The 27,407-nt window shown below is 48.0% G+C and overlaps 1 protein-coding gene across 2 annotated transcripts; it reads right to left on the bottom strand.

Moving 5' to 3' along the window:
• Positions 1–433: 433 nt before the first annotated feature.
• Positions 434–15,933, bottom strand: PIPOX (pipecolic acid and sarcosine oxidase). Of its 2 annotated transcripts, none has more exons than XM_033181873.1 (8): positions 15,605–15,933; positions 13,597–13,745; positions 4,587–4,800; positions 4,126–4,308; positions 3,031–3,177; positions 2,503–2,661; positions 1,836–1,911; positions 434–1,546 (listed from the first exon to the last, which is right to left on the bottom strand). In XM_033181873.1, exons 1-8 carry the CDS (start codon positions 15,716–15,718, stop codon positions 1,416–1,418), a joined length of 1,173 nt encoding a protein of 390 aa, XP_033037764.1. In that variant the 5' UTR covers positions 15,719–15,933; the 3' UTR covers positions 434–1,415. The 2 variants fall into 2 exon arrangements, with proteins under 2 accessions (XP_033037764.1, XP_033037763.1); XM_033181872.1 differs by having other exon boundaries at positions 434–1,449.
• Between the last annotated feature and the right edge of the window lie 11,474 nt (positions 15,934–27,407).

Here is a 27,407-nt window from a genome sequence, read left to right as displayed (position 1 = left end):
CCCACCCCGGGATGGTTATAAGCCTGTTCCCTTCCAAAGCAATTAGTGCAAGGAGGCCAGCCGACTCGGTGCTAATGCTGTTTCATTAAGTGGGAGCAATCCTAATGATAATAAAATGGCACATTTAACATTCAAACATTGAACAGGGTTTCTAAGTGAGTGTGTGTCTCTCTCTTTCTTTCTGGTATAACAGCTCCATCTTCATAAGGACCTGACAATACACCTTAATGAGAGACTGGGGAGCTAAGCATCTTCACACAACCAGAGAGGGGGTGAGGAGGAGACAAAGAATCCAGAGAAAGGGGATGCAGCGCATTGAGGGGATAAAGACTCCAAGGGTTCCTGGGTTAATGGATTCTGTGGTGCTAATTTAGACAATTAGAGCCTGGAAGAAATGAGGTCACACAGAAAAGAAAGCCCACTACAGACTTAATGCAGGGCAGTTATTTATTTATTTGTTCAACAAATATTTATTGTTCATCGAAGATGAGCCAGATTTTGTGGGCATTTGTGACAGAGGCTGGCCTTAGCTTTAGGAAAAGGAACTCCAAGAGCAGTAGTGATCTCTCAGATCATCCTGTTCACCCTCCTTGGGAGATATTTAGTCAAAAATCCATCCCAAGCTCTTCAAATATCCCAGCGAAGATATTTATTTATTTATTTATTTTTATTTTTATTTTTTTGATACAGAGTCTCACTCTTGTTGCCCAGGCTGGAGTGCAATGGCACAATCTTGGTTCACTGCAATCTCCGCCTCCCGGGTTCAAGTGATTCTCCTGCCTCAGTCTCCCAAGTCACCTCTGGTAGAGGTGAACCTACCCACAGAAATGAGGTCATTTGTTTAAACGAGCTGGGATTACAGGCATGTGCCACCACACCTGGCTAATTTGGTATTTTTAGTAGAGGCAGGGTTTCACCATGTTGGCCAAGCTGGTCTTGAACTCCTGGCCTCAGGTGATCCGCCTGTCTTGGCCCCCCAAAGTGCTGGGATTACAGGTGTGAGCCACCACACCTCGCCCCCAGCAAAGAGAATTTTTAACAACTGCTTTGGTCTCTAGAGCCAGTTCTTGTGCCCTCTTCTTCCTGATATATTCATCTCAAAAGTCCTTGCTACTCTGTGATTGTAGAATATCTGATCAGCCTTCTGGGAGCAAGAAAGTAGTTGTGAATGGGGAGGTGACCAAGGAAAGAAGGTGGACTCAATTGCCTGGTGTTTACGGGGGATTCAAGCGAGGCAGAAGCAAAGGGGAGCTGGCCGAGGAAAGAAGGTAGACTCAATCATCTTGTGTTTATGCGGGATTCAAGCGAGGCAGAAGAAAAAGGATGACATCTCAGGGATACTCCCTTCATCTGAGACATCTTCTCCATCTGTGAAATCGGCTCCTGTGCACAGAAGGGAGGCTTCTGGCCAGAGGTCAAAGGTGGGCTTTGCCCAGGCTTGGGAAACGGCTGATTCGAAAAGGTGCCAAGTCATAAGATGGTGTTAATTTCATGCTTAATTCATACAGGATCTTCCCCACCACAGGGGCCAGCTTGAACCCATGCCCTAGGAAGGGAGGAACAGACTCTCAGGCAACTTCACAGACAGAGAGGCTGAGCTCTCTGGACATCCCCTACTTACCCAGACAGGGCTCACTATCCTCCTGGTCACATCCCAAAGCCAGAAGTGGCCTCCCACCATGAATACCCCTTTTGTGACTGCCCAGCCTCCTTACACCTACAATGTCCAGGCTTCAGCACCTATCTGGGCAGCTAAGAGTGTGGAAAACACCATTTCTCCTGGCACTGAGTTAGGTCAGCTTTAAGGCACCCCATTCCCCCCAGCTCAGGCTCACCAGAGAATCCAGCACCAATGACAATGTTGTTATACTTTGGGTGGCGATCGAGAATGAAGTGCTCATCAGGGGTATTCTAGAAAGAAACAATCACACCTTGTGTTCTTTGAGGCTCGAGGGAAGAGGAAGAACTGCAGGCTCTAACTGGAAGGGGCTGGGCTGGATTTCTTTCCAGAAAAGATGGCATGAGGCACAGGGATGCTTTCCGCATGCCCGTGCCCTTCTGGGCGTGCCAGTCTTTCTCATTTGTCCATCTGCCTTTCTTCTGGCACAGAGCTATGAACACAGTAGGTGTTCAGTTAATCTTTGTAAACTAACTTTAGCCAGGATACCTCAGGCCCTGGTGACATCTGTCTCTTCTCTTTGTCCCTAAGGCCTGCTCAACTGGAGGAGCTTGCCAAAAAATATTTTAGAGCTCTTCTGGGAATCACAGTGAAGGACCAACTGCCAGGCATAGCCTAGTTTCCTAATGAAGAAGAATAGGAATAATTTCTAACAGGCCCCTCTCTGGTAGAGGTGAACCTACCCACAGAAATGAGCTCGTTTGTTTAAAGTCAAACACTATGGCAGGGGTCAAATAATCGGGCCTGGCCAGTGCAAGGTCTGTCTCCTTCTTCCCTTCTGTAGAATGGTGAGGGGGCCCAGCAAGGCTGCCCAGACCCCTTACCGTGTACATGCAGCTCTCCATGACAGCAGGCTCGGGCTTCAGGTCAGGCAAGTGATCTCTGACAAAGCTGCTCACGATCTGGACGTCTCGGATGTCTGCGCGTGCTGTGGGGCAGTCCCGCTCCTCAGGGTCTGCATGGTTGCCGTGGTGATAGCTGACCTGGCTCCCAATCAGAGCGGCAGGAGTGGTGAGGGCTGGCCTTCCGTGCACAGCCACAGCCAAAGGGCAGGCGTGTACACAGGACGGCCCCATCCATCATTCCATCCTTCCCCACTCCTGGCAAGTGCTGCGGGCTGTCACCTGAGGCTGCTTAGCTCTTGGTCCCTGCAACCACCCTATGTTTGCAAAGGAAGGGCTCCTTTTGCTGGACCTCAGGACAGCTGAGGGTCTTTCCTTGCAAACTGCCAAGAGTGAAGCAGGCTCCTGCTGCTGCCCCTGAGACCCAAGGGCGTCTATGGAGGGGACAGTTAGAGCTGCTTCCCCCTCTGCACTGGCATCTACCTGCCTTTTCTCCGTCTTTCCACTCACCTTCATCAGCCCTGGGTACTCTCCTGCAGGCAGTCCGTAGAGGTGGTGGGGATACAGGCCCAGCCACAGGAAGCACGGAAAGGCCTGGGACACACCATAGCTCCCAGGAACCCTCTCTCGCCAGTAACACACGTTGATCCGCAGGGTCTTGAGGCAGGGAGAGGAAGTGGGAGATAAAGAAAAGCCATGGAACTGTACAGCAATGAGAGCAGTTTCTCTGGGCCCCTGTGGCCCTTTAACACAAGCCTGGACACCCAGTTGAACTCATCCATGTTTGTCTCTCCCACTTCTCATGTTGTTTACCTGTTACATGTGTTACAATGCACAAAGATCTCTGGGCCTCTGTCTCTTCTCCCATTCTTAGTTTTCTCCCATAACTACACCCAGCCCCCTGCCCTATTTCTGTCTCTCTCTGGGAATTAATAAGACCTCAGGTTTATTGAGTGCTTACTACAAGCCAGGTTATGTCCTAAGGGCTTTATTTTTATTTTATTTTATTTTATTTTTTTGAGACAGGGTCTTGCTCTGTCACCCAAACTGGAGTACAGTGGTAGAATCACGACTCACTGCAGCCTCAACCTCCCAGGCTCAGGCCATCCTCCTGCCTCAGTCTCCCAAGTAGCTGGGACTACAAGCACATGCCACTACACCTGGCTAAGTTTTTTTGTTTTTGTAGAGACAGATTCTCACCGTATTGCCCAGGCTGGTCTTGAACTCCTGGGCTCAAGAAATTCTCCTGCTTTGGTCTCCCAGAGTGTTGGGACTACAAGTGTCAGCCACCACCTCCGGCCTCTTAAAGGCTTTATATACAACATATATTAGGTTGGTGCAAAAGTAATTGTGGTTTTTGCCGTGACTTTGAATGGTAAAACTGCAATTACTTTTGCACCAGCCTAATAATTTAATTCTCCAATAGTCCTATGAGGTAGCTCTCCTCCCCCAATATTACAGGTGATAAAATTGAGGCTCAGTGAGGTGAACGAATTTGCCCAAAGTTGTCCACTAGCAAGAGGCAGATCCAGGATGCAAATTTGACTCCATCAGGTTCCAAGGCTTCTCTTGAGCACCAACTCTCAGGCTTCCAGCTCCTCTTACCTGGAGAGGCAGCTCAATGCCCAGGGGACGGAGGAGCTGGTTGGTCCAAGGACCTGCCGTGATGACCAAGCTCTTAGCTTGGTAGCTCCTGGAGGTGGTTTTCACCTTGACCAGTAGCCCTGGGTTTATCTCCACCACCTTCTCTCCGTCATGCACTATGCCTCCTAGCTGTCGAACTGCATCCTGAAAGGGCAGGAGCAGGAAAAGGTGAATTCGTTCTGTATGTGGTTCACCCTGGTAGACAGAAAGCCTTTCGCCTAGGGCAGAAAAGAGTGCAGAATCTAGACCTGTCCTGTATTGACAAGGCCAGCCACATATATATCAATGCCCTGCCCAAAAAGTCAAGACTAAGCCAGCAGGGCAAAGACCTCATCCAGAGGGGGGTCTTGGGCTGGCTGGTTGGGACCCAGGACGCCCAGAGCAGGGTGCACCTACATTGCCCCAGTGCTGTACGACATTACCTGCAGGGCTCTGAGGGCCTTGTATGCATAGAGAACTCCTCCGGAATTGTCCAAGAGCCCCACTTCTCCCCTGGTCAACCGAATATTTGGGAAACGTTGCTTCAGTTCCTCAGATGAAAGACACTGGTGTTCCACCCTCTGCCTAGACAGATTGGCCTGGATTGTCTTTAATTCCTGATTCTCCTTCATTCCCAGCAGCAGTAATCCAGTCTGCCTGTTAAAAAATAAGTCACCTAGGTGAAGGTATGTTTCAAAATCCTGGCCTGATGTGGTGACTTGCGCCTGTAAATCCCCGCACTTCAGGAGGCTGAGGCAGGACGATCACTTGAGGCCACTAATTAGTTCACTAGCAGCCTGGGCAATATCACGAGACTCTGTCTCTGCAAAAAGTAAAAAATGTTTTTTGTTTTTTTTTTTTGTTTTTTTTTGAGACGGAGTCTCGCTCTGCCGCCCAGGCTGGAGTGCAGTGGCCGGATCTCAGCTCACTGCAAGCTCCGCCTCCTGGGTTTACACCATTCTCCTGCCTCAGCCTCCCGAGTAGCTGGGACTACAGGCGCCTGCCACCTCGCCCGGCTAGTTTTTTGTATTTTTTAGTAGAAACGGGGTTTCACCATGTTAGCCAGGATGGTCTAAAAAATGTTTTTAAAAGTAGCCAAGCGTGGTGTCACATACCTGTGATCCCAGCTATTTGGGAGGCTGAGGTGAGAGGATCACTTTAGCCAGGGAGGTCAGGGCTGCAGTGAGCCATGATCACACCATTACACTCCAGCCTGGATGAGAGAGCAAGCCCCTATCTCAAAACAAAGCAAAACAAAGCAAAGCCCTGGACCATTTGCTCTCCTTCAGGAGGGATCTCAGGTCCAGGTGTAGGCACTGGGAGGAGTCATGGCCTCATGTTCAGAGAAGAGGTGAAGTCATCTAGATTCAGTCAGTAGAATCCCAGTATTCTCATGCTGATTTCCAGCCCATTCCCAAGTCGGCCCTTGGCTGTCACTGGTTTTCTTGTCCTCTATGCCCCTTCTCAGGAACGATCCTGCCCTTGAGGGCAGAGATCCTAAGTCCTCCTTCATGTCCCATGGCTTGGAAGTGGTGGAAGTTCATTCAGTTTGATGATATTTCTTCCCCTTCCTCCTGTCCCCTGACCCCATTCACTATTTTGATCTCTCTGTTCTGTATTCTCTCCTGCCCTCCCCGCTTTCCTCCTTCTCTTTCATGTCATATATGTTTGTCCCTTCCTGTGTGTCTGTCTCTGTCTCTCAGTTCCTTAGAGGCTGCCTGTTTTGTGGAAAGGGTCCTAAACTGAGAGACCTGGCTCTGTCTCTAGTCCTGGCTTCACCTTGGCCGTGACCTTGATCAGGTCACTCACCTCTCTGGGCCTAGATTCCTCCTCTATAATGTGCCTGTTGAACTACTGATGGTTCCTCACCAGGGTGGTACCCCCCGCTTACCCACCCACCCAGGGACAACTGAAAATGGCATGACCCATTTTTGTAGTTGGTACAATGCCTGGGGCTGCCTCTCACATTTAGTGGGCAGGGGCCAGGGATGCTACACCTGCAATGCTCGAGAAGATTCCACCCCAAATTCCAATGGCGTTCTCATGCAGAAACACTGGTAGATGGTCTCCTAGGGCTCCAGCAATACATTTGGTGACTCTGATTTTGTTTCTCCCTGTACCTCCCTCTATGCTTTTACTCCCTAAGGGAGTGAAAGCTGTTTCTCTTTCATGCTTCCTGCCTCTCTGTCACAAGAGACCAGAGCTCCGTTTTGGGGGAAACGGATAGAAACAATGGAAGAGTCACTCTGGCCTTTGGGACCGTGTGTGTGGTCCTTCTCCATTGCAGCTACTGCACTGCCCAGCAGCGGCCTGGTACATACCCCAGGTAGTGCGTATAAAGCTCGTAATAGCCTATAATGGAGTCTCATGGATATTACATGCTTCCAAATCCCACATTATCTGGTTGGGGGGATTAAAGAGAAGATTGGGAGGGGGTAGGGACACCGTGGGCCCTGGGGCGGGTGTCAGTACACAGAGCCGCGCAGCATGCCCAATCCATTTGCCATGGCCCCCGCCTACCCAGCATCCACCACCAGCGAGATAGCAACGAGAGCTCTGCCTCTTCAAAGCTCAACAGAGGAGAGATGCAGTGGAAATCCCTGCTCTTAGCAGACTGTCTTTTTTCTGTGGCCCCCAAAAGGACTTCAGATTGGTTCAGAGGTAATGAACACTTGCCTAGTAAACTTTTTTTTTTGCCCCAAGACTGAGTCTTGCTCTGTCACCCAGGATGGAGTGCAGTGGTGCGATCTCAGCTCACTGCAACCTCCACCCCGGGTTTAAGCAATTCTCCTGCCTCACCCTCCAGAGTAGCTGGGATTACAGGCACGCACCACCACACCCGGCTCATTTTTGGATTTTTTTAGTAGAGACAGGGTTTCACCTTGTTGCCCAGGCTGGTCTCGAATTCCTGATCTGATGATCTGCCTGCCTCAGCCTCACAAAGTGCTGAGATTGCAGGCAGGGGCCACTGCACCTGACACAACTTTTTTTTTTTTTTTTTTTTTTTTAATGGAGATGGGGTCTCTATCACCCAGGCTGGAGAGTGCAGTGGCACGTTCACAGCTCACTGCAGCCACGAGCGAGCTCCTCCTACCTCAGCCCTCCAAGTATCCAGGACTACAGGCACATGCCACCACACTTGGCTAATTCTGCGAGTGTGTAGAAATAGGGGTCTCACTGTGTTGCAGAGGCCTATCTCAAACTCCTGGCCTCAAGCAATCCTCCTGCCTTGGCCTCCCAAATATCTGGGACTACAGGCATGAGCCACCACACTTGGCTAATTTTTTGTGTTTTGTGGACACAAGAGTCACATGGTATGTTGTCCAGGCCTGTATCAAACTCCCGGCCTCAAGTGATCCTCCTGTCTTGATCTCCCAAAGTGCTAGGATTATAAGCATGAGCCACTGTGCCCAGCCCTAGTAAACTCCTTAGTCAACAAATAAGTATGAAGTCACTCAGGTGTATTTCCTTGAGCCCTTTTTACCCAATGGGGTGCTGGCTGGGAGGGATTCTGGGAGAGACCTGGCTTAAACCACACCTAAGCAGATGTAATGTGAAATCCCTGACCTGAAAATTCCAGAGCAGCATATTCTAACCTCTGCCTGCAATATAGCAGCTTTGGCTGCTCATATACTCTGAGATTTCCTTTCCCTTTTTCCATTGTTTCTTCCTCCTTTCCTTCTTCCTTCCTTCCTTCTTTCCTTGAAATGACTCCTTTTACAGGAATGTACTGTATGGGAAAAATGAACTCATGCCAAGACAACGGGCAAATCTGTCGAAATATGAAATGCTGAGTGATAATTCCCAAGCCATCCTGTGGTGGATGAAGCGGGAGCTCCCCATCCCTGGGAGTAATCAGTGAGCTGATTCCGCCGGTGAATGTAATTGTGCCGATTGTAATCATTTTGCTCCAGCTCTCTGGCCCTGTGGCATTTATTTCTTAGCCCAGATATTGATCTAACAGTGGGAAATTTTCCATCTGAATGTGTGATGCTGGACCCTCCCCTAGTCCGAAGATGTGTTTGGGAAATTCTCATTTTCCGTGGATCACAGCTAAGCTATTTGGCCTGAGGGAAACCGTGCGCTGCTGGAGAAATGCCTTGGATTGGAGAGAGATTTTTGACCATTATGAGCAAATCGGAAATAAATGTAAAACACTGCCTGGAAATGCAAAGGCCTGTCATTATGGGAGATAGGTGAGAGGCTCCTATGGGAAACGCTTAGAGAATTGGAAACCAGTCAATCAAAACCGAGATTGGAGAATGGGCCTTTTCCCCCCAGTATGAAGATAGATGGCTTCCATGGGCAGATTGAAAATCATTTAAGTGCTTATTTTCTTAATGGCTTTTTCTAGATCCCAACAAATAGACTGCTCATTCTGCATCAATTTCTCACCCCTATGTTCATGACTTCCCCATCTTCTTTTTTCTGCTTAGACCTGGGCTACAAGTTTGGAAAGGAGAAGGTTGAGAAGAGACAAGGGCATCCGCAGGATAAAAAATGACTGGGAAATGAATGGTCAGGACTAACTACAAAGAAGGACTGAAAGCCATCACATGAGTTGCCAGGGAACCCTAGAAAAGAGTGCAGCTCCCAGCTCCCAGAATGCCCATCAGCTGAGTGAAGAGCATTTGGTATGAACTATTCCTTCCTCCCGACTCTAGCTTGATCCAGCACTAGGAAGAGGTCATTGAAGACTCCTCCCAAGGGCCTTGTTGACTTCTCTATGGCCCGACTAATGAGTCAGATATGATGTAGGGAGTTGGTGATCAGGGATTTCCACCAGTTACTGTAGCAGGACAGGGTGCAGGATGGAGTGGGGAGGAATTAGGTGGGGAAACAGCTCTCACTGTACCTGCCATCTTCCATCCCAAGCTCCCGCTCTCCCCTCTCTGGGTTAAAAATGCCAAGCAAGTCAGCTCTGAGTCACCTTGGGGAAGGGATTCGAATGGGGACTTGGTAATGGCTGCTGTCTTTGTTGGTTTTGGAGGAGCTCTCAGCGTTTCATCTTCCGCTCAGTGGGCCGAGGTGGAATTGGTTAACAAAGACTGCTCCAGGGAGGGGATGTGGCTGACAAGCCAGACACTTCGCAGACACAAGAAACAGCAGCTGCAGAGGGGGCCACCAGGTTCTGCCAGCAGCTGTACTGCCTACGGCTGTGATCTTGTCTGATATTGTCAGCTAAGCAGGGGCAGCCCGGGTCAGGAGCTAGATAGTAGGACTCAAAGGGAGAAGGCGGGGCAAAAAAGAGATGGGCCAGGGAGCTGGATTTTGCTGCTGGAATCAGCATCCTGGCTGTACACATCACAAAAGATTCAGACCTTGTGATCTGACACATGTGTCATTGTCTGTTCCCAGAATATATGCAAATATCCCAAACCCACCCATGTTTAGTATGCCGCTGTCACAGGAAGCAGCTGAACAGAATGAAAAGCACTGGACAACCACCTGAACTGCCAACTCCTAAAGGTTTTTTGTTTTTTTGTTTGTTTGTTTTTAATCATCATCAAATAGCATTAAGTATGCTCATATCTATCAGTAGTATTATGGTATTGTGCTGGTTCTTCTAGAAGAACCTGGGGAGAAGTAAGAACCACACAGATGATGAATCATTTAGAAAATAAGAATCAGTAAAAGCTAAAGGAATTAGAATGGCTTTTAGCCCAAAGGTAGTAGAGCTATATTCAGATACCATTCTGAGAATAGGAAGTATCTGCTCTGTCCCTGCTAAGTAAAGAACCAAATAAATTAGTGTGCCTGAGTACATTAGGCTAGCCATAAGAAAGGACTTAGAATAATAACAACAATAGTAAGAATACTTTAGCACTCTAGAGGTTTTCAAAGCATACTCACATAACTTTCCATTTTTCATAACTGGGGCAATAAGACATCGGAATGGTCTTTTAAGAAGGGCTGTGATATTTCCCTGTCTTTAAATGCATAGTAGCAGTCTTTTGACCTGGAATGATTTAGGCATGAACTTATTTGGAGACAGAAATGGACAAGTTAACCAGTTTGAGGTATCTTCCAGACCCAGGGCCAGCAAGCCACCACTCAGGGACCAAATTTGGCCTTCTGCCTGTTTTTGTCTGGTCCATGATCCAAGACGGCTTTAAAATTTTTAAATTGTTGATGTTTTTTAATCCAAAGAAGAATAATGTTGAGTGATACATGAAAATTACATGAAGTTCAGCCAGGCGCGGTGGCTCAAGCCTGTAATCCCAGCACTTTGGGAGGCCGAGGCGGGCGGATCACGAGGTCAGGAGATCGAGACCATCCTGGCTAACATGGTGAAACCCCGTCTCTACTAAAAAATACAAAAAACTAGCCGGGCGAGGTGGCGGGTGCCTGTAGTCCCAGCTACTCGGGAGGCTGAGGCAGGAGAATGGCGGGAACCCAGGAGGCGGAGCTTGCAGTGAGCTGAGATCCGGCCACTGCACTCCAGCCCGGGCGACAGAGCGAGACTCCGTCTCAAAAAAAAAAAAAAAAAAAAAAAAGAAAATTACATGAAGTTCAATTTCAGCATCTATAAATAAAGTTTTATTAGAATACATCCAGGCTCATTTATTTACATCTTGCTTTCATGCTACAATGGCAGAGTTGAATAATTGTAACAGAGACCACATGGCCTGCAAAGGCTAAGATACTTACTAGGTGGCTATTTACAGATAAAGCTGGCCAACCTCTGTTCTAGACTTAAGAGTATAGTAATTTTGTGATTTGCACTAATGGAATAAGACCCTGACTACCTGGCAGCAACCCTCTCATAAGATTGTGGGCAGAATGGAATGAGTTATAGGTGTCAGGTCCTTAGAGCAACTCTTAGTTTTTCTCTTTTCTTTTCTTTCTTTTTTTTTTTTTTTTTTTTGGAGACAAAGTCTCATTTTGTTACCCAGGCTGGAGTGCGGTGCAGTGGCATGATCTCGGCTCTCTGCAACCTCTGCCTCCTGGGTTCAAGCAATTCTTCTGCCTCATCAGCCTCCCTAATAGCTGGGATTACAGGTGTCCACCACCATGCCCAGCTAATTTTTGTATTTTCAGTAGAGGCAGGGTTTCACCATGTTGGCCAGGCTGGTTTTTAACTCCTGACTTCAGGTAATCCACCTGCCTCAGCCTCCCAAAGTGCTGGAATTACAGGCGCGAGCCACTGCACCTAGCCTAGTTTCTTACTGTCAACACTACATATATGGTGAGGAGGAGGAGGAAGATAGGTTTCCAGGTGCTGTTCTAAGCCCATTACTTACTTATCCTCACACCAGCACCATGACATAGGTATTAGGATCCCTACTCCACAGATGAAAAACCTGAGTCCCTGGCTGGGCGCGGTGGCTCACACCTGTAATCCCAGCACTTTGGGCCGAGGTGGGCAGATCACGAGGTCAGGAGATCTAGATCATCCTGGCTAAGACGGTGAAACCTGTCTCTACTAAATATACAAAAAATTAGCTGGGCGTGGTGGTGCGCGCCTGTAGTCCCAGCTACTCGGGAGGGTGAAGCACAAGAATGGTGTGAACCCGGGAGGCGGAGCTTGCAGTGAGCAGAGATGGCGCCACTGCACTCCAGCCCGGGTGACAGAGCGAGACTCTGTCTCAAAAAAAAAAAAAAAAAAAAAAATTGAGTCTCAACAGAGGTTCAACAGCTTGTTCCAAACCACACAGCTGAGTGTGTCAGAGCTGAGATTTAGAGCCAGGTCTGGTTCCAAAGCCCTTCCAAATTCCTGTCCTCCTGGCAAAGAGGAGGATTGTGCTCTTCTGAGAGTCTCCTACCCAAGGATCCCTCTCCCTCTTTCCTGCTGCCACTCCCCTTGGTATCTGTGGTTGTTGCACCCATCTGTCTCCTCCTGTCTTTCCTCCCCCCGTCGCTCAATGGAACAGGATGCAGCTGACCCAGAATGGATGGAAGGGACTGCCCCTTATTGAAAGGGGCTAGACGTTGGGCCAAGTATTTCACAAAAGTCTCATTTAATTCTCTCAGAGCCCTATGAGAAAAAGTGAGGCACAGAGAAGTCAAGAAAGTTTTCCAAGATCACATATCTGGTGAGAAATAGAGCACAAAGTCAAACCTAAGCCTGTCTCCCTCCAGAATCAACTCCCTCGGAAAGATTCCAGACACTCTAACAAGTCTTAGTTGTCTCATTGTGTGCTGGGAAGAAGTGTGCCCTCCAAGGCCCAGGGCGAGCCTCTTAGCAAAAGATTCTCAGCAGTATTCACAGACAACTGACAGAGAAGGGTCCCTCTGCCAGGCCACCCCCCAGCAAGACATGCTCCTTTATTTGGGTGCTGGGTGCATTAGCTGCCTCTGAATAAATCTGTAATTAGCTGCCCCGGCTGATTTGCATAATGGATTTCACTTCGTTCTTAAGTTAATGGTATTTTTGCAACAGAACACTAACCTCTTGGTTCCTGGCCATTAAAATAACCACCACCCTATAGGGTAGAGCCAGGGTTTGTAGGAAGTTCAGTTAAGAGTCACAGAGGAGGTGGGAGGGAGGCGGGATGGTTAAAGTTCCCATGGCATCACAGATTATTGGCTTTCTTTCCCATGAGTATTTGAAAGGTCAAGGGTTGGAGAGAGCCATGAAGGCAGCAGAGAAAGAGGTGCAGGCTCACTCCCTGGCAAGCAATCCAGCCTGGGGAACGTCCCCATTTTGTTCCTACAGGAAAAGGTACTCAGAGAGAACAAAATGGGTTTATAGGGTTGCTACAGGGGGTGAGGACCCCTCAGGAAAAGTTAGGATATTGGTTGGACTATGAAGAATCCTGGGCTGGGCACGGTGGCTCACGCCTGTAATCCCAGCACTTTGGGAGGCCGAGGCGGGTGAATAATGAGGTCAAGAGATCGAGACCAGCCTGGCCAACATGGTGAAACCCCGTCTCTACTAGGAATACAAAAATTAGCTGGGCGTGGTGGCACACACCTGTAGTCCCAGCTACCTGGGAGGCTGAAGCAGAAGAATCGCTTGAACCCGGGAGGTAGAGGTTGCAGTGAGCCGAGATGGTGCCACTGCACTCCAGCCTGACAACAAAGCGAGACTCCATCAATAATTTAAAAAAAAAAAAAAATCCTGAAAGCAGCCTCCTCCTCTGTCTCAACCCCTGCCCTAAAAGAGTTGCAGAGGCCTCCACAGAGTTGAAAATACACTTTCCAGCAGACTCCTACCCCACTCTGGGCATCTGCCACAAGGTGCCTTGCCAGCAGGCTTTCCATTATCGCTTCTACTAGCCTTGGACACATGGTCTGAACCCAGTCCTGCAACACAGAGCCTGACCAGAGTCAGTTGGACCTGTGGGGTGACCACCATGACAGCAGAACTTTTCCATGCATCTGGTACTTCCTGAGGCCTTGTGTCCCTCTTGTTGCATTCCAAATGTCCCATGGCACTGCCACTTCACACACTAAAAGCACCTGCAGGTGCAGAGCCCTATGATTGAAGGAATTCCTCCCACAGCCCACCTGTACAATTGGGTTCCAGCCTCGTGCTCCAACTGGGCCCATATCTGATAACACTCATGCATCATCTGGGTGTAAAAGTCTTCCGGGTATGCCTTTCGGATTATCCGGCTTTGTCCATGGGAGCTTCCTCGGGAGTGTGGTAGAAAGAACTGGAAGTGGAAAACAAGAGAGATGATGGAAGCCATTACCCCTCACACTGCATCCCCCGTTAGGAGCCATCTCTGCATGTGCTGTCAACCAGGATCCATTTATCCTTCAAATATTTCCACACAATCTGGGGAAGGATTATACACAGGAAGATAATTTGAGCCAGGAATGCAAGACCAGCTTGGGCAATATAGCAAGACCCAGCCTCCTCAAAAATTTAAAAACTATCAGGTGTGGTGGCACTTGTAGTCCCAGCTACTTGGGAGACTGAGGTAGGAGGACTGCTTGAGCCCAGGAGTTTGAGGCTGCAGTGAACTATGATAGTACTACTACACTCCAGCCTGGGCAATAGAGTGAGATCCTGTCTCAAAAAAAAAAAAAAAAAATCCATACAATCTTTCCAAATTCTCTGTTTATGACCAAGTTACTGACTTGGCAATCAAGATAGAAGTTCTTCAATAGCACTAACTTGGGCTTCCTTTTTGCTAACATTGTTCACATCCAGAAGCTCCTTTGTTAGCTAGTCTTCAACCATCCTGCTGCAATCTCACTTCACTTAGATTCATAAAGAAGAAAAATTAGAAAAAACCTTCCAGTTCAACTAGTCTAGCCCCTTCATTTTATGAACAAGGAAACTGATGCTGACTTTATTTCTCTGTGGCTACAGATCACTCAGGGTAAGAGAACCACCTCAGGATTCAGCAACAATGAGTTTCCTGAGAGGGTGAACCAGGAATCCCTTGGGCTTTGAGAAAACTGATAGAGAAATGAAGAAGGTTTCTAAATACTCTGGCTCATTACCAAGAAGAGCAAACCATAGCCAGCCTGGGTAACTGCAGGCAGAATGGAAAGGGAGAGCCCACTGCAGTGGAAAGCTTTGATGATAGCTGAGTGGCCCTGTCCTCAAAGAACCCCGCAGACACACAGGGCCCACCAACATATGCAGTGGTCACTGCAGACCGCACTGCATAGCAGGAAAAATAAGACCTCAGTTTCACTCATCATGTATCAAACAAGGAGGCTGCTATTATCTGGAGGTGGCAAAACAAAACAAACAAAACAAAACAAACAGAAGCTTCTGCTGGGTTCTGGGGTGAGAGGCCAGGAATATGCAGGACATAATCCTACCTCTTAGGTGGATAAATCAACCTTTGCCTCTAGGCAAAATTATCTTTACTTTAGGTTACCCAGAGAAGAACCAATTATTTTTCTTGGGGGGTGATCAACCATGTGGGCGCAGAAGGGACAGAGCAGTGAGAAGGAAGAGAACAGGGCCTGGGACGCTTGGTCAAGGGCAGGAACTGGGAAGCAGTGGAAAGAGGAAATGTGCCTAGAAACCCAGTGTGGGGGCCGGGCGCGGTGGCTCAAGCCTGTAATCCCAGCACTTTGGGAGGCCGAGATGGGTGGATCACGAGGTCAGGAGATCGAGACCATCCTGGCTAACACGGTGAAACCCCGTCTCTACTAAAAAAATACAAAAAACTAGCCGGGCGAGGTGGCGGGCGCCTGTAGTCCCAGCTACTCGGGAGGCTGAGGCAGGAGAATGGCGTAAACCCGGGAGGCGGAGCTTGCAGTGAGCTGAGATCCGGCCACTGCACTCCAGCCCGGGCGACAGAGCGAGACTCCGTCTCAAAAAAAAAAAAAAAAAAAAAAAAAAGAAACCCAGTGTGGGTGGGAGGGGTGGGAAACTTCTTTGAATTGTCATGAAACACACTAGGCAGCTAAGATACAAATTACACAGAATTTTTGATGATTCAGGCCCTTTGGCCTTGCCCTGTAGCCTGCTGGCTCTGAAAACCCCTCTGCAGGGGAGGAGGCTAGGACAGTCCTAACAGCCGGGGGTGCAGAAGGGACACAGTACCTGCTCCAGCAGGAGGACTCTCTTCCTGTGTTTGGCCAGGTGGTATGCGGTGAAGCAGCCCTGGATCCCAGCCCCAATCACAATGGCGTCCCAGAGATCTTTCTGAGCTGCCATGATGCCCACTCAGCCCCACAGCCACAGAGCCTCAAAGGCAAAGGCAAGCAAAGACAAGCTCCCGGCTGAAGGATGAGGAGGAAGGCAAAGTCCAGCCTGGCCAGTGTTCCCACAATGCCCTGGGGCCGTGTCCGCCCCCTTCCTTCCCTGCCAAGCCTGGCCCAGGGCTCAGCCTCCCTTCCCCTGCGGAGCGGAGCTGGGTAGTCTGATTTGTGAGGTTTAGCCCAGCTCAGCTGCCAGCCTCACCCTTGCATCCCTGTGGCTTTCTATTCTTGGCTCAATTATTGTCATGCAAATGGGCTCCTTCCTTTGCCACCTTCCTGTCTCATTATGATCTTTGTCTCAGGACTTCGGCCCTGGAATTTCAATGCCTCCTAGACCATACTGGGCACTGGGAATGCTGCCTCCCCCCACTGGTTTTCCCCTCTTCAGCCTGATTTCCTTTAGAGATTCTAGAGGGCCCAGCTAAGAACTTGGCATGATGCCCAGAATAAGACCCACCTCCCTGGTGGGTGGTGAGGTCAGGCGGTAGAGGCAGGGACCAATTGGGAGGGCAGTTTTGTGATTATGAAATTATTCCCAGCATGTTTTACTTTCATTTTGAAGAAAGGAGAAGAAGAAATGATTCTGAAAAGACAGAAAGGACAGAGTGAGAGGAGAAGCCCTCTCCTCAGCCACAGAGAGGGGACCAGGCCAGCCCAGTGCCTGGAGGGGCCCCATGTTGAATGTCTCTCTGTACCAGGCAGTATGCTTAGTAAGTACTGATACTGGCATTCGGGACAGAGCCAGGATGGGTAGGGCCTGATCCTCATACAGTTTGAGGGTCCTCTTTGAGAAAAAGGAAAAAGGAGAATTATGAATACAAAATTAGATGCCTGGATGTAGAGGAAACTGTTTAATTAAAGACCCCCATGGTTGAAGTTTCATTTGCTTCATGGTAAATCTGCCTCTGCATGCATTATCTCATTTACTCCTCATAGCCCTAGGAGTTTCTGCAGGTTTTTGTTTTTGGTTTTTTGGTTTTTGAGACAGGATCTCTGGGATCTCACTGTCACGCAGGCTGGAGTGTAGTGGCACGATCTCGGCTCACTGTAGCCTCCACTTCCTGGGCTCGAGGAGTCCTCCTACCTCAGCCTCCCGAGTAGCTGAAACTACAAACGCATGCCACCATGCTCAACTAATTTTATTAATTTTTTGTAGAGACGAGGGTTCACTATGTTTCTCAGGCTGGTCTCGAACTCCTGGACTCATACAATCCTCCCACCTTATCCTCCTAAAAGCCGGGATTACAGGTGTGAGCCACCGCACCTGGCTTAGGAGTATTTTTATGCCCACTTTTGGCAGATTAAGGATGGCCCCAAATTCTTTATCACTCCTTCCATCACAGGCTCTGTGACTGCTTGACCAATAAAATATGGCAAAAGTGATACCATGACACTTTGTGGCACAGCCCTAAACAGACTGGCAGCTTCCTCTTCTTATGTTGGAGCCCTTACTTTTTTTTTTTTTTTTTTTTTTGAGATGGAGTCTCGTTCTGTCATTCAGGCTGGAGAGCAGTGGCGCGATCTCGGCTCACTGCAACCTGACTTACGGGTTTAAGCAATTCTTCTGCCTCAGATTCCCGAGTAGCTGGGCCTACAGGCGCATGCCACCATGCCTAGCTAATTTTTATATTTTTAGTAGAGATGGGGTTTCACCATATTGGCTGGGCTGATCTCGAACTCCTGACCTCATGATCCGACCACCTCAGCCTCCCAAAGAGCTGGGGTTACAGGCATGAGCCACCACACCTGGCCAAGGAGCCCTTATTCTTTGAGCCCTGAGGCCACCATGTTAGAAGTGCAGGTACCCTATGGGAGAGTCCACGTGGAGAGAACCTGGGACCATGTGGAGAAGCCTAAATAAGAATGAAGTTATCTTGACTTGGGAGGCTGAGTCAGGAAGGATCGCTTGAGGCCAGGACTTCCAGACAAGCCTGTGCAACATAGCAAGACCTTGTCTCAAAGAAAGGTGAAGTGGTCTTGGTTCCTCCAGCCCAGCCTAGCACCAGCTAAATTGTACCAAGTGACCCAATTGATGCTACGTAGTGCAGAAGAATCACCCGGTCAAGCTTCATCTGAGTTCCTGATCCACAAAACCATGAAACAGAATAAAATGGCTGTTGTTTTCAGCCACAACATTTTGGGGAGGTTTTTTACACAGCCATAACCAAAATACTACTTAATGGCTGAAGACATGAAGGCTGAGAGAGGTTCTATCTTACCCAAAGCCATACCCTTGGTATACAAAGACACTGAGGCTGAGCACAGTGACTCACATCTGTAATCCCAACATTTTGAGAGGCCGAGGCGGGAGAATCACTTGAGGCCAGAAGTTTGAGACTAGTCTGGGCAACATAGCAGGACTGCATCTCTACAAAAAATGTTAAAAATTAGCCAGGGATGGTGGTGTGTGCCTGTAGTCTTACTTACTTGGGAGGCCGAGGCAGGAGGATCGCTTAAGCCCAGAAGATTGAGGCTGCAGCGAGCTATAATCACACCATTGCACTCCAGCCTGGGCAATGGAGCAAGATTCCAGCTGTACGCAAAAAGAAAAGAGAAAAGAAAAGAAAAGAAGACACTGAGCTGTGAACCTGGGTCTGTCTGCTCCAGAACCCATCCCTTTAACCACTGTGCTTTACTGAGGATGAGTCAGAACTTGTAATGATGATTCTGATTTCAGTATTTTGCTGTTTCTCCCACAATGAGTGAGACAAAATAATGGTCCAGGAAACCCACATGACTACAGGGAGCTGCCCAACCTCTGTACAGTGGCCTGCCAAGGACCCCAGCAACGCTTCTCATTGCACAAGTAATCCCCTAGACTGGTCTTGGCAACTGGCTGTCCTCTCAGCCCAGCCCTTTTGTTACTAGGAAAACAGGAACCCAGAGAGGAGGTGCCGTCAGACTGGGTTTTTCTTTCTTTCATCTTTTTTTTTTTTTTTTTTTTTTTCTGTTACAGGACTTCATTCTGTCACCCAGGCTGGAGTGCAGTGGTGACAGACAATAATGCAGTGGTTTTGCCATGCTGCCCAGGCTGGTCTGAAACTCCTGGTCTCAAGCAATCTGCCCACCTAAGCCTCTCAAAGTGCTGGGACTGGCCGGGTGCGATGGCTTACACCTGTTATCTTAGCACTTTGGGAGGTCGAGGTGGGAGGATCATTTAAGGCCAGGAGCTCAAGACCAGCCTGGCCAACATGGCAAAACCTTGTCTCTACTAAAAAATACAAAAATTGGCCGGGTGTGGTAGTGTAGGCCTATAATCCCAGCTACTCAGGTGGCTGAGGCAAGACAATCGCTTGAACCCGGGAGGCGAAGGTTGCAGTGAACCCAGATTGTGCCACTGCACTCCAGCCTGGGCGAGAGAGCAAGATTCTGCCTAAAAAAAAAAAGTGCTAGGTTACAAGCAAAAGCCACCATGCCTGGCTTTTTTTTCCTTCTAAAACAAAAAAACCAGTATGTGTGTGTGTGTGTGTGTGTATATGTATGTGTATACATATATATATTTCAAGAGTCCAGAAATCCTCACAACTCCATCTGCCACTCCCATCCCCCGGAACAGGCCAGCATCCACATCACAACTGGACAGCTCCCCAGAGTAAAAAATGGCTGACATAACCGAGAAAAATGTACTATCTGAGTATGTAAAGGCTTGATATAAATATATAAGATCAGCCCCCAGATTTCTCTTGATCAGATGTCAGAGGAGATGAACAGTTTACGCACAAGGAAAAGCAGACAGTAAATCCTCACATGGAAGTGTGCCCAGTCTCACTAGCAATGAAAGAAATGGGAATTAAATAACTGCAAGGTACTATTAGGTGCCTATTAAATGAGCAAAAATAAATAAAAATGACAACATCTTATGTTGTCAGTGCTGTGGGGACAGACATAGAGGAGGGTTGCAATTTGGGTTGTCAGGATCTCCTGGAGGTGGCTGGGGCAACACACAGCAATCCGGGTAAAACAGCTCAAACCTTCTGACCTAGAAATTCAATCTGGGGAACCATATCCCAAGGGGAGACAAGGGTATGAAGATATTTATATCTGTGCTTTTACAATATTAAAAAAATGAAAAATAACCCCACCACAAGGAATGGCTGAACAAGCTCTGGCTCACTGGCACAATGGAATACTACATAGCTATTCCAAACAACAAGCTGGACTCTGCTATGCAGAAATGTGTGTATGAGATAATCCTGAGAAAGGCAAGCAGAACACAAACAGACATACACACACATTGCCACCAAGTGTTCTGCATGTGTGCGATCAAAAATCGAAAGAGAACTTGGTGGGGTAATTGAGCTTCATGCTCATTAGTTGCCGTATTCTATAAAAACCACACATCCATTCACAATTTGTAAAAGAAGGAGCAAGTCCCCGGGAAGCAGATGCTTCAAATCTCCCTGGACCCTGGTTCCAGGGCCTGGGGAAGTTCCCTCTTTGTTCTAATCTCAGTTCTTCCTGCTGCCCTCGATATTTCTTATTGTTCAGTCCTCCAGGGAAGCTACAAAGCGTCTCTGTATCCCGCACCCCTACCCCCACTTTGTTTAATACAATATCTCTTCAGAGATAAAATGACAATTCCATTTCCCCATCCCTACTTCACAAGGCTGCTCTGGATTCCTGGATGCAAGCATTCTGCTTCTCGTTAAGAATTTCAAACAGCTCCTCCGAAAGCAGACACTGGCCATGGCCCAACCTTGAAATGAAAAGCGAATTGACTTCTGAAGGCTTCCCCTTCTCTCAGGGTTGCCCGTCCTTGCGGCTGTCCTGACAGGGGCAGGCAGAGAGAAGCTATCCACTCAAATTCCATTTTAACACCCGTTCTGGATCGGAAGACTATTAAAGGGAGAGCCAGCAGCCTTACACCTTGCTGCTTGTGTGTGTCAGCAATCGCTTCTCATGTCCTGGGGCAGAGACGCTGAGGATATGAGGTTGAGCTGCTCATCTGATGGCTTGATTGACACTTTGCAGACAGGGGTGGGAGAGCGGAGCCAGGGAAGCGGCAAGCTGTACAGATCAGAAATAATGAGAGGACCAGAATCCGGAGAGAGCAAGGAATAAATGAGGGACCTAGGAGTTGGATGGCAAGGGAAACACTTCTGTTCTCTTTTCCCTGCCCTGCTTTGCCAAGGGGCCTGGGGCAAGGAGGCAGACAGGCAGACCAGGAATGGCTCCCTGGACCCATCCTGCCAGCTGCTGGGGCATCTGGGGCATCCAAACGTGCGGAGGATGCCAGCGTGAGAAAACAGACAGCGGTAGAGCAGGCTTTGTGCATGGTCTCCATACACATCGCCAGCCCAGTTCAAGTCTCAGGTTTAATCCCTTCTCCGCCATCCTCCCTTCCTTTGCCCCCGGGATCATCTACCCACCACCTCTTACCTAGATTATTGCATTAACCTCAAAACATTTCTCCCCACCCCATCCTTGCCCCTCTTAATCTATCCTTCGCGTCCCGGCCAGAGTCATCTCTCTAAACAGCAAATCTGAACAGGTCACTCTCTGCTGAAAATTATTTAATAGCTGCCTATTTCCTATTAGGTTAAAATCTAAATTCTTTAGCTTGGCACACAAGGCGGTTCACACTCTGGCCTCTACCTGCTCTTGCAGCTTCATCTCAGGTCCCTTCTCGCTGTGTCCTTTAAGCCTGGGCAACGCTGAGCCCAGAGAGGTTTCAGCATTCGGCATGATTCTTCCAAACTCCCCAACACCCCCAAGCCCACTTAGACAGCCTCTCTCGTATGCTCCCTGCCCGCCCTGCGCATCTCAATAACACTGAGCACATTGCATTGTAATTGTTTGCGTGTCTGCCTTCCCCCAAGCTCTTTAAGGAGAAAAAGCCTTCTTTTCATTGTCATTTTTTTTGTAGGTAATACATACACATAGAACAACATAGTGTACCAAAGAGACCACTGTGGAAAGGACGTCTATTTCCACCCTATCCTCAGCTGCTTAGTTCTCCTCATCAGATGCAAGCTACGCTGTTGCTGTTTTCTTTTGTGTCCTTCCAGAGATGTTCTATGGGTAGACAAACATATACAGTATATTATCTTTTATTCATCTCAAAAGTAGGGTACTAGAACACCCTGGTGTTTTCATTTTCTTTATCTTGGCAATCCACATCAGTCATACCGAGTGGGCACCTTCTCCCTGATGGCTGCATAGTATTCCATGGTGTGTAGGAAACATTTGGGAATAAGAAGGCACCCCCTCCTGTTTACTGATAGGTGGTGACTTTCTCTGGCTCTCACAGGTGCCCTCGAGTCACAAAGCTCTCTAGCTGTCTGCTATTGGGTGTTCAGGGAGGGCGAGATGCCTATTCTGGGCAGGCCCTGCAAGGTTTATCGAAGGTTGACAGTGCCCTCTGTGAGTGCCTGGGACAGCACCCACCTTCAGACCAGGAGGTGGAGGGGGTCGAACACCCAGAGACCCTAGTTTCTGCTTCCTTTGTATTTGTTAAATGACAGATATTAGAGTCCATGCTTCTCCCTCAAGACACAAGAGTACAGTTGCTAGGCAGACTCCAGGTGAGGGCAGAAAATAAGAAAAGTCTTGGGAATTCAGACCAGAACCTCGAGAAAATACGAAGTCATGATTTAGCCTGGAAGTGAGGGGCAGGCAGGATAAACTCACGAATAAGTACACTCAGACCTCACTGGGACAAAAGGAAATGCACCGAAAGAGTGGCTTTCATCTGTCTCCAGGTGAAACTTCCCAGCAGGTAAACACTGGAATCTTCTCAGCCTTATTTCCAGGTCTTTCTCTGCCAATCCTACACAAAGACATGTCCATATTTGCATACTCATTTGACTGTGGTGCCCCAAAACATCCCCAGGTATTCATTAAGTGGTGTCTTCAGACACATGTACATCCAAGTGGGGATATTTCTACCCCTAGGTTTTTGGAGAAGGCCCCATTAAAGTTCAGCAGGCAGTGGGAAAAATGAGAAATTAGAGTGCTGAGAAGTGGTTCTGTTCCTCTGTGGAGGTGAGGGTGTGTCTGGGATGGAGACGAGGTATGCGTCCCCTGTTGGCAGCCTTCCCTCCCTTCTCTGCAGAGATGCTCTTCCACGTCTTTCTTGTGCCTCACAGCCTGGATATCACTATACCCTGAAGTGGGGAGTTGGGGAAAGAGTGGAAATTGGGAGCAAGAAAAGTAAACAGCTTTTGCATGAACTGGGTTGACTTGACAGGTGACAGGGCAACCAAAATTCAGCAGCATGCAGGAAGATTAACTCCAGCATTCGGCCCTCTGGTAGTCTCCTTTCTGGGTAGATGTGGTCTTCCTCTCCTAGCTCTGCAGCCAGACCTGCTGATTTAGCTGTGTATTAGGGAATATAGACAGATATGCAAACTCAGGTCCTCCCCACACTATCCTGCCAGCCATAGGGTCATGGAGGCAGAGAATCCAAGGGAAGCCTGAGAAAAAGGAGGAAAGGAAAGCAGAATTCTGGATAACAACTTCTAAGCCTTCTTCAGTGCCCACCTTCTGCTTGTTGCCTCCAGACTGGCCCCTAAGCCAGTCTGGCCCATCTCTCAGCCATGATGCCTGCAGACACATCTTTCTCGCTCTTTTGTCTCACTGTTTCTTACTCTGTTCTTTTTTCTGTTTCTGCCTTGGGTCCCCTTCCTTCCTCTGAAGTAAAGAGAGAAAGAGAGGCTTAAGGGAAGGCCTAGCATGGTATTGTGGCATGCATCAGTAGTCCTAGCTACTCTGGAGGCTGAGATGGGAGGATCACTGAAGCCCGGGAGTTTGAGTCCAGCCTGGGAAACATAGCAAGACCTTATCTCTAAGAAAAGAAGAAGAAGAGGAAGAAGAAGAAGTAGAAGAAGAAGAAGAAGAAGAAGAAGAAGAAGGAGGAGGAGGAGAAGGAGGAGGAGGAGGAGGAGGAGGAAGAGCAGGAGGAGGAAGAAGAAGAAGAAGAAGAAGAAGAAGAAGAAGAAGAAGAAGAAGAAGAGGAAGAAGAAGAAGAGAGTAAGAACATAACTAAATAAAAATAAGGGAAGGCCTTCATGAATGAATAATAGGAAACCAGGACCTACCTAGGGAAGAGGCCTTGAGGCAGTGGAAAAGGGAGAAAGGCCTAAAAGAGCCAGGGAATCTTTGGTGCCAAAGCCAGAAGGCTTTCCTTCTTGTTGAGAAGCCTAGAGCTTTTTCTTCTCACTGGGGTTTTTATGGGAAGTTTAAGCATGCTGGAACTGGGAAGGCTCAGCTGTATCCCTCCCTCCTCTCTCACCTGGCTGCTGGTTTAAACAGCACTGTCATGTTTGGAATTTCACGCCTCTTGAATCTGTGGACTGGTGTCTTTCATCTGCTTTGGAAAACTCTCAGCCATTATCTCTTCAAATACGTTCCTCTGCCCTATTTATTCTTCCCACCTTTCTGCAAAATACATATATTAGATCTCTGCATGCTGTATCTCTTATCTTCTCTATTCGCCTCTCTTTTTTTTTTAATCTCTATGCTGCATTCCAGTTAATTTCTCCTTATTATCTTCTACTTTGCTAACTCTGTTCCACTGTCTCTAAGCTGTTTTTAAATTAATGAGTTGAGTTTTAATTGCTGTTACTATATCTTTTTTTTTTTTTTTTTTTGAGACGGAGTCTTGCTCTGTACCCCAGGCTGGAGTGCAGTGGTGCAATCTCAGCTCACTGCCAGCTCCTCCACTCCCTGGGTTCACACCATTCTCCTGCCTCACCCTTCTGAGTAGCTGGGACTACAGGTGCCCGCCACCAAGCCTGGCTAATTTTTTTGTATTTTTAGTAGAGATGGGGTTTCACCATGTTAGCTAGGATGGTCTCGATCTCCTGACCTCGTGATCCGCCCGCCACGGCCTCCCAAAGTGCTGGGATTTGTTACTATATCTTTAGTCCATTTTGTCACCTTGCATAATTTCCTGTCCCTGCAAATATTTTCCAGCTTGTCTTTTATTTATTTGACTGCAGTAAGCATGGTTGTATTATAGTCTATGTATGATCATTTTAATGTGTGAAGTCCTCATGACTTTTTTATTTTGTCTCTTGTTTCTTTGATTCTCACTCATGGAGCCTTATTTTCTTATAGGCTTGACTGTCTTTAACACTGTTCTGGTAGCTGTGCTTGAACAAATATATTGGAATTATTTTCTTATGAAAGTGCCTTCCTTTACACCAGATTGTGTTTACATCCACCAGGCATCAGGGACACAACCATCTAAACCCAGTTCCCAGCCTGAGGTTCCCTGGAGCACCCAGGCAATGTGGATGGGGCTAGCTTACTTTGGTTTACCCTTACCCTGATGGTGTAGCCCTTTGGGGGTCTCAGCATATTAAGGGGAGAATCTTCTATTAGAGTCTCCACAATGAGCAGGCACTGGGCTTGGATTTCCAACCCCCTTACTCTACCAGGCCATCAAAATGAAAGTTCAGATTTGCAAGAATTGACAGATGCTCTTTAAGGGAAAAGTGATTTCTATGCATCCTCTGGTTTTCTCTTCCATGTTGGCTTGTTGATTCCTTACTATTTTATTAACTCTTCAAGGTTTTTAAGATGTTGTTGATATTTTATCTAGCATTTTTCATTATTTTTACTGGGATAATTGGTCCAAATAACTCAGCCTGCCATTGCCGAGCTTCTGAACTTGGTTGCAATCAGAGTACTAACTCCTAGAATATCTAAGCTCTGCAGTATCTTCTGCACGTGTACTGGTCTCTTATTTCCTTCACCCCTTCCTCCTCAGATGCCTAGGGTGAAAAAAGACAGTGGCAATTGTCAACAAGGATGACCACCTCCCTCCTAGGGCAGCAAGAATGAGAATCTCTTGATAGCCACCCTGAGAGCTAGATGTAGGTGTGGACCAGTCAGGCTTTGGCTGAGGGGCCAATATACATGGAACTCTAAAGCATCATCATGAATTGGAATACCTTAGAAGAGTATCTTGCTGTCTAGAATGTTTTTTAGGGAATCACTATATTTGTTTTAAAGAAGGAATATTTTGATAAGGTGCAGGTTCAGGCTGTGACCCCCCCAAAGTTAATTGCTTTCCACTAAGACTGGGTCCTGCTTACAGCTTTTGTTTTGATGAATGGGCAGCAATTGCCCACCAGCACTGAATTGCTCAGATCCACAGAGAAGCATGGTCCTCTGTTCATCCTTCCTTTTTGTGGTGCCTAACCTCTTTAAATAAAGTGCTGAACAAATATTTATAGAAAATAAATTTTCTCTCTATAAGGATAGCAAGAAACTGGCAACGCTAGTTGCCTCTGGTGGGTGAAACTGGGTGGAATCTTGCTACGTATAGGAAACTACTTAGGAGAAAATACTGTGCAGATCATTGCAGTCCTGATGGGCGTCAGGGATGGGCTCTAGGCATTGTCAGCATCCTGTCTGCACCTTGACTCCCAACCACAGCCTGGGTAGGAGTGAAATCCACAGAAAGGCCAGAAAGCAAGTGAAGGGTTGTGTGCTGCATCTGGAAAATTTAGAGAATGTAAAGGAAGTGGGATTACTGGGCCCATGCTGGGTCTCATCTCACTAAGCAAGGTTCTCATACAGAACCTTGAAAGACCCCTGCAGAGCTCTCAGCAGAGCAGTATTAACCAGCTGCCACCCACTTCCCACCTCATCCTTGGCAGCTCCCTTTTCCAAGTGGAATCTTAGCTTTACTCTTTCTCTTGCTTTCTCTCTCTCTCAGTCTCTCACCTCTCAGGCTTGCCCACATTTATTTTCTTGCTGTTTAGAAGGACAGAGGAAGAAAGGTTTAGAGAAGACATTGGGACGATTCCAGTTGTGTTTGGAACAGACCACCAGGGATCCTTGCCCAGAATTTTTAAAGGGATAGAGAAAGTGGAGGTTCCTGGGATGGGCCGGGGAAGGTCTGCCTAGCCCGTTGAAAGCTCTCCAGATGCCCTGGGGTGCTGAATAACTCTGCTCCTCACCATTGCTCCTTCATAACCTCTTGCCAAGTTGCCTCAGCTTGTCGCAGGTTTCAGGGCACCCACTCACAGACATCTCATTTCATCTTCACAGCAGCCTCGTGAAGTGGACAGGCAGGTATTTTTACTCTCATTTTGCAGATGAGGCAACTGATCACTAAAAAGCAACAGAGTCAGCATCCCCACCCTCACCCAAGACTGCTCACCCCAACCCTTTCTCTTCAGCACCCTGGGTCTTGGGTCCTGCTAGTTCTTTTGTGAAGATGGGGCAAGAATGTGGCTCATTCCACGTTGCATTCCCTATCCCAACCCATGCCTGCAAAGAAAGAGAAGGAGCCCCCAGTGAGAAGAAATTCTAAAGCATCCCCTAGGGACCTCTGGAGAAGCTGTTTGATTTATTCCAGTCCCTACTGGTACTCTGTGCCACATTTATAAACGTCAGCACTGAAAATGAAGTTCCCACTGCCCTGGCAGCTGCCGGTTGCTGCTGTTGCTCACCAAGGGTTCAGATAAAGTGTCCCCCTCCCCTTGATTGATAGGGAGCTGAGAATAAAAGAAAAATAAAAGCCCCCTGGAGCATTGATGGAAGGAAGGAGGCAGCTTCTTAAAAAGAGAAAGGGTGTGATGCAGAAAGGGCTAGTACCAGTGGAAGGTGGGAAAGGGGGCATCTGTCTGTTTGTGTCTGTCAGCCTATAAAAAAAAGACCCCGTTGTTAAGGGCACGTGGAAAATAAAT

This window comes from Trachypithecus francoisi, unplaced genomic scaffold (assembly GCF_009764315.1).
Source record: "Trachypithecus francoisi isolate TF-2019V2 unplaced genomic scaffold, Tfra_2.0 Lachesis_group20, whole genome shotgun sequence".
Classification (NCBI taxonomy): Eukaryota; Metazoa; Chordata; class Mammalia; order Primates; family Cercopithecidae; genus Trachypithecus; species Trachypithecus francoisi.
This window is presented reverse-complemented; position numbering and strand designations above follow the sequence as displayed.

What these genes read in the sequence shown, in the direction of transcription:
- PIPOX (XM_033181872.1), bottom strand. Translation starts at nt 15,718, where the DNA reads ATGGCAGCTCAGAAAGATCTCTGGGACGCCATTGTGATTGGGGCTGGG. An exon ending in GAGTCCTCCTGCTGGAGCAG is followed by an intron (nt 13,746 to 15,604) that starts GTACTGTGTCCC and finishes TTCCACTTCCAG; the next exon opens with TTCTTTCTACCACACTCCCG. An exon ending in TGGAGAGCTGCATGTACACG is followed by an intron (nt 1,912 to 2,502) that starts GTAAGGGGTCTG and finishes GTTTCTTTCTAG; the next exon opens with AATACCCCTGATGAGCACTT.